Below are 12038 nucleotides of genomic sequence, written 5' to 3'. Positions count from 1 at the left end.
AGCGGATTGTTGCAAAAGGAAGAATTCCCGGATCTTCTTTCTCTCTCCTTATGCCACGTCGCCAGCCATCTTGAAAGCCGTCTTGATGCCAGAAAACGACACATTTATCTAGTCTTTAAACGCTTTACATTTCGAAATGAAGGCGTCTTCACTCCTCGTAGTCTTATCTGTAGTCTTATTGAATTATTTTGCCCTAGTTAGCACTCTTTCGTTCACTTTACCACCCGGTCAAGAGAAGTGTCTGAGAGAAGAAGTTCATAAAGATGTTTTAGTCACTGGTGAATACAGATTATCAGAAGCTCCCCATCAGAAAACGCACTTAACGGTGAGTGTTTTTCGAAAAAGCGCGATTATTTCACGTTAATGCGGCTTTTTTCCAATCGATAATGGTGCACAAGTTGATTAAATTTTCGCATGAACTTTGTTATCTGGCTTACTGTGCATTTAGCTTATGCGCGTGGTAATCCCCTTTTTTAGGTAACTGATTCTACCGGGCATGTCTTGTACAAGAAAGAAGAAGCAACCAAGGGGAAATTTGCTTTCACAACTGATGACTATGACATGTACAAAGTCTGTGTAGAGAGTGAAGGTAATCAGTGGTAAAAATAAGTTACAATGCTGAAACGGGGGTATTCCATACTATGTCCACAACCCCCTTAGCTTTCCCGCATTGCAAGATAAGTCAAAATTCTTCTTCCTTGGAAAAAAAGGATCAAATTGCTGACATAATGTCCTCCACAAAAATAACCAAGTTTTCTTTACCTCTTCAAGAAAAAGTCTTTTTTTCCTGTAGATTTCCCCAGAAATATACAATAAAGATGAAGCAGTGCTGAAAGAGCAACAACCCCCTCAGTATGACACTTCAGAAAATCTCATCAACAGGGAGGAAGGGAATTTATAGTGGAATGCCCCCCCCCCCCCCCCCCCAAACTCATAATTGTACAGTGGGTTTGTTGGAAACCCCAGATCTACATATGAAGCTGTTTACAATTTTTCTCATGTTACCCTATTACAAGAGCAGCACTCTCAGATATGATGGGATGTAAAACTGTATGCACAATAAATTACTGTGAAGTTGTGCCATTTTTAGATGAATGGCTTCTTACAAAGTTTGAAGGCTAGAGGAGAAAATCTTTGGCTACCAATCAAGTTGAATTTTACCAAATGTGGCAATGGGCTATGTTGGTACTATGATATCATTTGAATAAAATGAAATAAATTACAATATTTAGAGAGGAAGTTGCATATGCTACAGCTGTACATGTATATTAAGCATTTGCATCCAAGTTTTAGGTTTCAGTTCTGTAAGTAACTTAGTATAGGTCATTTTCACTGTCGCGCAATTAAAAAAAATCGAAAACCATCCAGTGGAAAAAGCTGTGAAGTTATGATGTTATAGAAGATAACTAAATAAGACTTTTCTCCAAGTTTTAAGCCTGTGCATTTCCCCAAACTTCAGATATTCGTCGGAATGTTTCGCAGATATTTACAGAGCCCAGTATGAAAATGCCATGTTGGTGTACCTCCGTGGTACACCAATATGGCGGCCGGAAAATAGTGTAAACATCTGGAACTTACTTTGGCTATCTAGGCGACTTATTATCAGTACTGATCAAACAAGCATTTACATAAGCACTTTTCATAATGCTCTAACTTCTGAAAAGGCTCAAAATCATGAGATAAGCATACATTTTTCGACAAACTCGATCTTAGCCTTGTGTCACACACCTCCATAACCCTGAAATTCAAAATTCTCTGGATTCCAAACGAAGCACGCTATTGAGCTGTAAAATTGTAAACAGATATAAATATACCGCCTCTTATGCCTGATAAGGATAAAAACTTTGGTGGCTCTTTACTTTTGGATTTTAGAAAGTGATGACGTCATGTGAAAATGATCTATACTGTTTGAAGGATAACCACATTTTCAGGATTTGACACTTGCCAATGCACACTGTACATGACATTTACAGTGTAGGGATAGGTTTCCCAGTGCAGCCTCTATGTTTAATTCCCTGTCTACAGAGTAGTATAAGTACACAGTTACATGTATAAACAGACATCTCTACATTTTGGTTCTTTTTACACTCAGGAATGTCTGTCTGGGTTTCTATACTCGAGAATGTACTTGACCATCAAAGAACTCATTTTCTGTTGATGCATTGTAGGGCAAGCTGGAGGAGGAGTTGACCGTGAAGTGTTCTTGAATGTCAAACATGGTGTAGAAGCAAAGAACTATGAAGATGTAAGTTACTGTTGGGGTAACAGTGTTATTTGTAACTTACCAGCCGTTTGAACTGCAAACCCAGGTTGCCCAGATTGAGATCACTTGATATACAGTACTTATACATTGTTTGGCATGAAGATCCCATTTTTAGGTTGTTGTTCTTAATATTACATGTATATCTTGATTTGAAATTTGTTAGTTTTCTCCACAACAATGTTCTTACATGTAGTTATACAAGTAAATCAAAACCTAATTGACAAAAATGATAGCGGGGCACCCTTTGTTTGCTTGTAACTGATTCTTGTGCCTCAATTGCAGTTAGCAAAAGCTGAAAAGCTCAAACCAATGGAAGTTGAATTGAAGAGGCTAGAAGATTTAGCAGATGCAGTTGTTAATGACTTTGCTTACATGAGACAAAGAGAGCAGGAAATGAGGGACACAAATGGTGAGGAAAGCCTCAGATCCATGTTACAATACTGATACATGTATATCAAACCTGGCCTGTTGTGTGTCATGTAATGAACATTAAGATATTGTGTGAAATATAATACCATTTTGTTTTACATGTAGTAATTTGGATCTGCTCATTTTCTTTGTTTTGCAGAATCCACATACTCCCGTGTGCTGTATTTCAGTGTTTTCTCTATTCTGTGTTTGTTTGGTCTGGCCACATGGCAACTGTTTTACCTGCGACGATTCTTCATTGCCAAGAAGCTCATTGAGTAGCTCTGGAAATTTGATGCTGAACCATTACAAACTTGACTATCATGCCAGCTCTTGCAGATGTTTTGTGACATTTTTATGAATCGTGCTGGCTCTGATGAACTTGTCACTGGGTTTGGGGTATGAAGCCCCTAGTTATGTGTTCTGAACTAACTTCAGCAACATGTGTGACGTTGCTTAATTGGTTGGACTTTCCTACAACCACTTCTATCATTGATGCCAAGATCTTGGGAACTTTACAAAATAGCAGTGGCTGTATAGTTATTGTAGGTACATGTAACTTTTGCATGCAGACAAGGAGGAGATGAGAAACAAGCAGTCACGGCAGGGAAATGACCATTGTGACGAAGCGAATCCTAAGGGAATCAAATTAAAGTAACTTGATATGTTTACATTCTGACCACCTAACATTCTCAGAACCTCATAGAAAATTAATAAATACTACTGTTAGTAGCAATGTTCACTGTTGCAACTTTGTAGATACAGTGGGGTGCCTAGCAAATATCTCATCCCCAAAACTTGGTTGAGCCTTAGTGGTTTGTTACCTTAGTTGGTGGCATGACTGTTGACAAAGTCAAAGCACTATATAATTGTCTGTGCTTGTGTCAAGTTTTGATCTGGTGATGCAAATCAGAAACTCTCTGAAGTATTTCAATGGAGAAAAGAAGAGCTAAGCCCCACATTTCCATATCACGATGTAGATATGGAACTAGTCTGAGGTATTGACCTAATGATGTTGCAAGCAAAGAGAATTTTAAAAAAATCTCAATGAGTGAATTTCATTTCTTTTCCTCTCAGTGTACTCTACAAGAAATAGAAAACATTTTTCTTAGTTTCTCTCAAGTCATAGAAACATTGAACTGACAAATGCCTTTGAACTGTGTTCCCTTAGCATTCCTCATTGGATACCAAATTTCCACGTGTTTGTATAACTCAATTAGGCACTTTTTGACAGCAAATTCTGTGTACCATACTTTTTATTTTCTAAAGAACAGTTCCTATATTTTAAAATGAGTGAGTGAGTGACTGATATTCACTTCGACTTCAATAAATAATTATTACTAAATAATGATAAGTAATAAATATGACTTAAGAAAACACACATGAACTCTGGATAGTATGTGTTATGAGTACATGTAGTATGTTATGTTATGTGTCTGACCTTGCTCAAAAGGTGTGGCTTATGAGCTCAGTAATGCATTACACCAGTAAATGTTAGCTTGGGTGTCAGGCTTTTTGAAGGTAGGGCGGAAGGGGGAGGGAAAAAAAAGACGGTACAAATGTAAAAGAGAAGAAAAGGACCTCTGCTTCTCTCCTCCCCCAACTTCCTTTCCCGTTAGGAAGGCCTGGTACTTGGGGTAGTAAAATGTGGTACTTGTGGGTTCAAATCTGGCTGAAGTCCTTGTTATTACTTTTGTCAGACTGATTTTCTTAAATTGCATTGACTTACTTATATTGTAATTAACTTCCTCAGCCATTTCTTCAGTGTTTAACTACCTTGCTTTACCTTGATAACCTTGTCTATGCTATTTTAGAATAATTTGCTCATTTTACAGACAATCTGCATGTGAAGAAAAAAGTCTTCTTGCAGCAAATCCCGAAATAAATTATAAATTGACTTACAAGAGTTAAATAGCTGGTGGTCTGTGGATAGTATTATAACTTGTATAAAAAATACATGCCAGTTTATTGTATAATAACTACAGGTCAATCCCTATTAAACAGCCACCCTCAGAGAAATGGATAGTGGCCACTTAAAAAGGGGTTGGCCGCTTAATAGAGGTAAAAACAATAGAAAAGCGCTTGTCAAGACTTAGATTACTGGCCGCCTAATGGGGGTGGCCGTTTAATAGGTGGCCACTTCAAAGGGTTGGACTGTAATAACAAAAGTTTTTAAATATTGTCGATAATATTGTGTTGTACCTGAATTTGAAAATTGATTTATTATTACAAAACACTGAAGCTGACTCGGTAAATTTTGCAGAATTAAAAATAATTGGATATTTAAATTGATTTGAATTCTTAATTCATCCCATATGAACAACACATACTGGTGGATCAACACCAGAGATTGAAGTAATGAGAATGCGAATAATTTCTTATCAATATAAAGAATTACACAATTACTGTCCATAAAAATTGGAACAATGAAATACTATCCAGATCTACATTGTGTAGAACTTTCCAGAAAATAGCTATACCTCCCCCACAGAAGTGAATTTTTTTTTCTAAGACCCCCTCCCCCCCAACCCCTCTCTGGAAATTCCAATTAACCCTCATACATTCTTATAATTTTTTTGGTCTTACAGAACCCCAACCCCATGCCCAGGAAATTTCAATCCTTTCAGTGGTTGGGGGGTGGGGGGGGGGGGGGGGGTGCAGAGTATGGATATTTCTTGAACTGCACATTGATATTAATACAAAATATTTATTAATTAAGAATTATTGTTGGCAGTAAGGTGGAATGACTTGTGATACTCAGACAGATGGTAATCAGCAGGAAATGAACACAGGATCTCCAAGCTTGATGATTCCTTCACAGTCCGGAGCCATTTGTATCCCAAAGAATGGAGCATTGCCATGCCTTGGATCTCTGTCTGGAGGCAGTCTTGTCCTAGTTATGAAATCAAGCAGTGAACAAGAATCACAAACTACAGCAAGTACATTGTGCATCTTAGTGAGTGCTTTTATGTAGTTGACAACTTTCTGATGGGAAGAATACTTTATAGAGTGTGTAATTATTGATAACAATTTACTGTAACTTGACAAGTCTTACTTGAGAAGTCATTACACCAGTAGACCAATAGGCCATGTTTGATATATCAATATTCTGACATGGCTATGAGGCTTTCAGGACAAACCTGTAGTAAATTTGGTGTTTTCTTTGTTTCCAAGTCTCTTTTGAGAATTGTGAGACAAATGAAACTTTAAAAAATTGCAATTTTGAGCCAAAAGCCTTGGATCCATGTTAGAATATTGATGTATCGAATGTGGCCCAATTGCAATTACATGCACTTGAGAAGTCATATACACCAATACACCAATATTGCACATGCATGTAAGTGACAACAAATTTGAATAACAAATATACAAACTAAGGTTAAACCCCCATGCTTATGTTTCCAGGTAAATTTAATAACAATTTCTCTCATCAATGCAAGTCTTAAAGGTTTTCCAGTGTGTAAATTTGCAATTTAGTGTCATTACAATTTTATGCAATTGGTCAAAGTAAGTACTGCCAAACAAAATCTGTGTAAAAAAATGTACCTTCTTAAAGTTGTCAATGGTTCCAATCCACTCTTAATCCCTGTTTCGGGATCTATAGTGGTTTGAACACACCTTGAGAAAAAAAGAAAGAATGATTATTTAGGCTGTTCATTGAAACTTTACTAAGTGACTTCCAGTTTCTGAGTAAGAAGATGAATATTGCCTAATTTTTCCTCCTAATGATCTCAAGCCCCATGCTGACCCTTTCCCATTCTTAGGCCTATTCAAATAAATCAGAAACACACTTATATGGGACCTGAAGATGAAGCAGGAACTTTTGCATCATATTGAGCTGGAAGTTCTCAAATAGCCTAATGCTTGCCTACATGTACATCGCTATTAATTATTTTATAAACTAATTTTCAGATTGCACTGGCCATATAAATTATAGTGACTGAGATCACTATAATTTTTAATCAATATTTACAATTATAATCATTTGATAAGTCAATGGTACCTTCCACAATCTTTAAGTGTTCTGAACCTCACATCTGCAATCTTCAGTATTTTCTGAGACCAGTTATCCTTTGATGGAATCATTTATAGAGAACCAATGCACTAATTCTTTTAATAAATATGGTACATATGTCAAAAATCTAAATATTATACTTGATAAATTTAATAACATAAAAACTACTTCACAGTGTTGATAAATAATTAGACACGGTAAATTTAGAAAAAAATGAAAGGTTCTTCATATTTATTTCGCAAATGTGGGACTTCAAAAATCTGAGTTGCCGATGGGATTTGAACCCATGACATTTAATATGTTCACCAGTCAGATTCTGCAACCACTGAGCTACAGTGAGATTCATGGTGAGTTGGGCTGAGCATGAAAACACAAAATGGCAAAAATGATGATAACAGTCAATGTGGCATATGGGTGTATCTAAGGGTTAAACCTTACAGTTATAATTGAGAGCTAACTTCAGTCAAGTCAGTGATATTAAGCTTACTGTAGTGCCATTTTGACAATTTGCCATTTCATGTTTATATACACGCCCTGCAACACCGCATCCTGTGTCATGATAAAAAAATAAAGATAGTTTTTAATGGCTTCTGTATGTTGGAGACTTTACAAATTGCATGCAGAGCTCTAAGTAGCCTAAATGCTAATGGCTGTGGCCCTTTACATGCATGTATCTGCATAATTTTATGGTAAGGTAAGGTATTAGGTAAAGTCTGCATATGAGCCAAGTGGCTCATCAGGCTGGAGCTTATCCCAGTTTCAGTAGCCTGAATCGACTAAGAGTATTTCTACTCCCCCCTGGATGGGATGCTAGTCCATCGCAGGGTTACCCCCCAGTGTTAAATTTGCAGGTACCCATTTATACACCTGGGTGGAGAGAGGCACTGTGAGAGTAAAGTGTCTTGCCCAAGAACACAACACATTATGTCTCTGGCCAGGGCTTGAACCCGGACCGCTCGCTCCGGAGTCAAGCTCACTAACCATGAGGCCACTGCACATCACACACAGTGTAACTAGCCTAAATGCTAATGGTTGTGGCCCGTTATCTGCATAATTATATATTGTGTGCATATTTCAATCCGAAGCCTTAAGGAGTAATTAAACAGATTAAAAACAAACCTCTGCAAAAGGTTCTGTGCCTCCTATAATAACATTAGCACGAAACCTGTCCATACCAACTGGGGTTGGGAGAATGTTATTCACTGCCACTAATGATGACTCTGTGGTCATGTGATATGCAGCAAAGCTTGCATATCCCACCTGGATGAAAACAATAAAATTATGGCATTAAATGCATAAGTCATTAAATTATAAATCATTTGTTTTAAACTGCCATGGATCAATCAAGAAAATTGCACAAAAAGCTTTCTTGCTTAATTATTTTGACTACTGACACTGCATTCAATTCAGTTTCTGCAGACTGCTGCTCTCTGTGGATTAATAAGGTAGGCTCAGGCACAGACTGTGGCTGGGACCCCAGAAGAGAAGTGGACTGTTTTCTACCCCCTCCCCCTCCCCCCGCCCCCCCCCCCCCCATCTTGCATCTCTAAGGAGCCTCGATGACAACTCCACGTTGAGCTGGGTCCCAGGTTGAGCACACAGGTGAGCAGCTGTGGGATGATTGGCGTTGCTACTGACAGTATAATGTAATATAATGTACAGTAAAGAAGTGGCTAATAATTAGTAACTTAGGGTGGATAAAATGTCTAAATGTGACAGAACCAAAGGTAGGTGGATTCGAACAATTCCTTTGAATGCCAAGTTGTCAAAGGAAGAGCAAACAAAGATACTATGATTAATAGAGAGATTCCCTCGTTAAATTAAGTTTGCGATTGTACAATGTTATGAACATGTATTAATACCCTGTCTCCTGGTTGAGCTAAATCTCCCCACTTTGTATCTTGTGTGGAATCACGTGGCTCATTAAGCTGGTACAATTTGCAACCTGGTTTGTCCAGTAAAGTTGAAAACCAAGCAGCTGCCTCATCTCCTGCATACTGACTTTTGGATGAAATCCTAAGCACCCTATGAGATCACACCATTGATAATATAAATAAACTATTTGAAATATCTGCCAATAAATATTTATTTATTAACCTTAATATATGACATAATAAATTATTTCAATGGAGTGCAATCATTTTTTATTAATGCATTTGACCTCCAATCCTGTCATTCAGTCATATGTCTGTTTTTCTCTTACCTGAGGACTTTATATTCCTGAGTGTTGAGGTATAATGGGACTCTTAGGGTGTCAGCCATGCCAGGAGCATTAAGGCAAAGCATGTCATCCTCAAAATGTAGAATAACTCGAGATAGTACAGGCTTCTCAACAGAGTTGATGAATTTGTCATCTCTGTCTACCACAACCCAGTACCTTGTGGAGAGAAATGAAGAAATACACTACATTAGCTATGGAGAGGCCATGCAATTCTTTGGCAACTAACTTTCAGTAAAGAGGGAATGGGAACCTTGGGATGGCATTGGGTGCAGTGGGGTGGGGTGGGGTGTATGGGGGAGTGGAAGGTGGGACAGAAGAGGGCAGAAAGTGGGAAATCTTTTGCAATTTACTCACAACAGAACATTACTTTCAAGAGTAAGCCGGGCCCAGCCCAGGGGCGGGGGGGGGACTTCCGTATAAAAAGGACAGGGTGCTTGTTGAAAATTTTGAAAGAACCCCTAAGAGAGAACAAAATCCTGTTTTATGGGCGTGGTTTGAATTTTTTTCTCCCCAAAGAGGTACTGATTCTTACATAGCACTTTATCTCCTGTTATATTTTTTCAGTTCAATACATTAAAAGGTACCGCAAAAGCTCCCGCTGTGGACCTTTTAAGGCTGAACACCCTAAGAGTTACCAAAACCGCTTTTTTAACCCCTACAAGTATGATGAGCACCCCCATCCCTTTTATATGCAAGTTCTCCCCCTGCTGGGAGCCTGGCTGATTAAAATGAAATTTTTCTATGGCCACTGTAAGGGAAGTGTATAAGAGAAGAGTCCACTGAAAACACTCTTACCCAACCCCACCCTCCCTATCACCCTATGAAACAAACACAAGCTACCTACTCTCCTGCCAAGTCCCTGTACCACTTTGAATTGAATCGCGATAATTGCAAGATTTTTCTTTTTGAACAGAGTGGCATGGTCCAAGCACAGTTGGTGTTCTACTCATGGCTTTTTTTTAGTTCCTATGCTAAGGAGACCCATATGGCAGAGTTCCCTGTGGGAGGATAGTGGCTGTTAAAGGCTAATTAGAGGGAGAGGGAGGGTAGTGGTAAGCCCACAATCCTTAGGGGTCATCTGTCTTACCCATGAGATCAGAAAAACAGGGAGAGAGGTTGAGGGAAGGAAGTTGCACTGGGAGAGGATGGTAGGATAAGGGCTGGGGGGAAGGAAGGGTTGGAGGTTTGGGAACTTTCAAGTTGCATGGAACATATTTATGCTTGGCAAAAATCTAGTCTAGGCAAGGTGTTCTTTCTGTAAGTCTCTAAAAGAAAAACACAATATTAGACAGTAAAAAGGGCCTAATACAAAAGATAAAGCATATATTCGACACACTAGAGTTTCATGGAGCTATTTTAACCGCGCGGGTTTGAAGCCTCTTGTACTACTAAACTTTCATTTCTACCATGCAGAACACATTATCAGAGCTCGCAAAAATGAGGTAGATCATAGGCTCACCTCGGTTATCAGCAGACCTAATTCACGATTTTCCAAATTTCAAGGTCTCCGAGGCAATGCTTATGGCATAAGCTTAATGGTTCTGATGGTTATGTAGTTTGTATGACCTTGTATGCGCGCGTGTTTAAGGTCATTCCACTGAAATAGAACCTGCACTGAGATTTTTGTGAAACTTTGCCTATTAATTGTTTATATTATAGGAACTTAAATTTTGAAATAAAAATGAGGGGTCCCCATGTTCCTTTAGGAGCAACAGCACCTTGTTTATACCCATTAAATCCCTATAATAGCACTATGATTGTAGTCACGATTGCTTGCGAAATTCAGGTTTCCGACGATTGTTTTTTGTTCTACACTGAGAATTGGTCCATATTTATTTTACACAGAGAAATCTATTATTCAATTCAAAAAAGCAGAAAAAAATGATAGGTCACCATACTCGTTTGCGAGAAAATGACGATTTACCTCCATGGCGAGGTCTAGCCGTAAAGAAAAAGCCGCTATTTTTTAATGCGCGCGCGCTAATCACGCGTGAAACTATGCGCAGTAAGGATGCGCAATGCAATACTGGGGAATGACCCTAATTACTACTTATTGAAGACTCTGGGCCAAGCCGATATAAGCTTACATGCGTAAAAGCGGTCTTTTGCATAATAATGGTAAGTCCATAACATTCCTACAAACAAACAAATAAACAAACGAATAAACAGACCTGTCAAACTGTAATCCTTTCGTGAAACAGTCCGCAGTTTCAAGCGAAATTCCCGCACAAGACTTGACCGGGTAAATAAATAAGCCTGTTACGTGGCCGATTTGTTCGTAATGCTCAATCTTTCTCAGTTGCCTCTGTCTCCATCTGTAGTACGCAAATGCAAGTAAAGGCAAAGAAAGGGGAATAGTAATTGTCCATAATCGTGAATGAGATGTTCCCATTTGTGTGAATTGTCAGTTGAATCGTCTGCAAAGTCGTCTCTCGACTCTCTAACCCCGCTTCTCTGTGTTCTGTAAACTAAGCGTTGCGTGACGCGTTTGCGTAACGAAAGGACCAAATTTGCAAACTCATTCCCAGTCCCTTACTTTGAAACAACGGCGGTTGTCGCGCGTTTCAGTAAACAAGAGCTCGTGCATATTATTATTATTACTAGTAATAGTTATCACTAAATCTGTCCCCGCTTTCTGTTATTTCTGCTGATTGAAAACAATAATATTGAACATTTTTGTATGAACTAAAAATTTTATTTTTTGTGTATAAGCTATATCACTCATACTGTTCCAGTAACTTAGGCACCTTACCATGAATATGATCCAAACAATCAACTAAGTCAACTAAACTAACACATTCTGTTTAACTCATTCTATCACATGGTATTCTTTACATAATACTCTCGCGAAGCATTTACAGCGGAGCAGTTTACTACATCTCGTTAGAAAAGACGCAAAAAGTACTTTCTGCGGGGGCAATTACAACTTCTAATATCACGTTGCAATGCGTGACGCTAAATTGCATTCACCATTGTGTATCCCTAATATTTACCATCTGAACCAATCTAATTTCAGAGTTACCGGGCTGTGATACAGCTACCCAAACGCAGTAGTATTTAGACAGACTTATCTGTTCAGTTTTCGGAACGTCAAACCGTCCAAATAAACTCCAAAGGATGTTTATCTTCCA

General features: G+C 38.4%; 2 protein-coding genes across 2 annotated transcripts; one reads left to right on the top strand and one right to left on the bottom strand.

Annotated features, from left to right (window-relative positions):
• Nucleotides 1–25: 25 nt before the first annotated feature.
• LOC110061083 (transmembrane emp24 domain-containing protein 10-like) lies at nt 26–4583 on the top strand. The gene is made up of 5 exons (XM_020767907.2): nt 26–325; nt 478–589; nt 2169–2245; nt 2546–2672; nt 2832–4583. Exons 1-5 carry the CDS (start codon nt 137–139, stop codon nt 2951–2953), a joined length of 627 nt encoding a protein of 208 aa, XP_020623566.1. The 5' UTR covers nt 26–136; the 3' UTR covers nt 2954–4583.
• On the bottom strand, nt 2815–12006 carry LOC110061122 (mitochondrial amidoxime-reducing component 1-like). Its single transcript, XM_020767956.2, has 7 exons — nt 11079–12006; nt 8890–9063; nt 8549–8711; nt 7806–7946; nt 6675–6742; nt 6218–6289; nt 2815–5564 (listed from the first exon to the last, which is right to left on the bottom strand). Exons 1-7 carry the CDS (start codon nt 11297–11299, stop codon nt 5444–5446), a joined length of 960 nt encoding a protein of 319 aa, XP_020623615.2. The 5' UTR covers nt 11300–12006; the 3' UTR covers nt 2815–5443.
• Nucleotides 12007–12038: the final 32 nt, after the last annotated feature.

This window comes from Orbicella faveolata, unplaced genomic scaffold (genome assembly GCF_042242905.1).
Source record: "Orbicella faveolata isolate gen_17 unplaced genomic scaffold, um_ofav_v1 contig_24, whole genome shotgun sequence".
Classification (NCBI taxonomy): domain Eukaryota; kingdom Metazoa; phylum Cnidaria; class Anthozoa; order Scleractinia; family Merulinidae; genus Orbicella; species Orbicella faveolata.
This window is presented reverse-complemented; position numbering and strand designations above follow the sequence as displayed.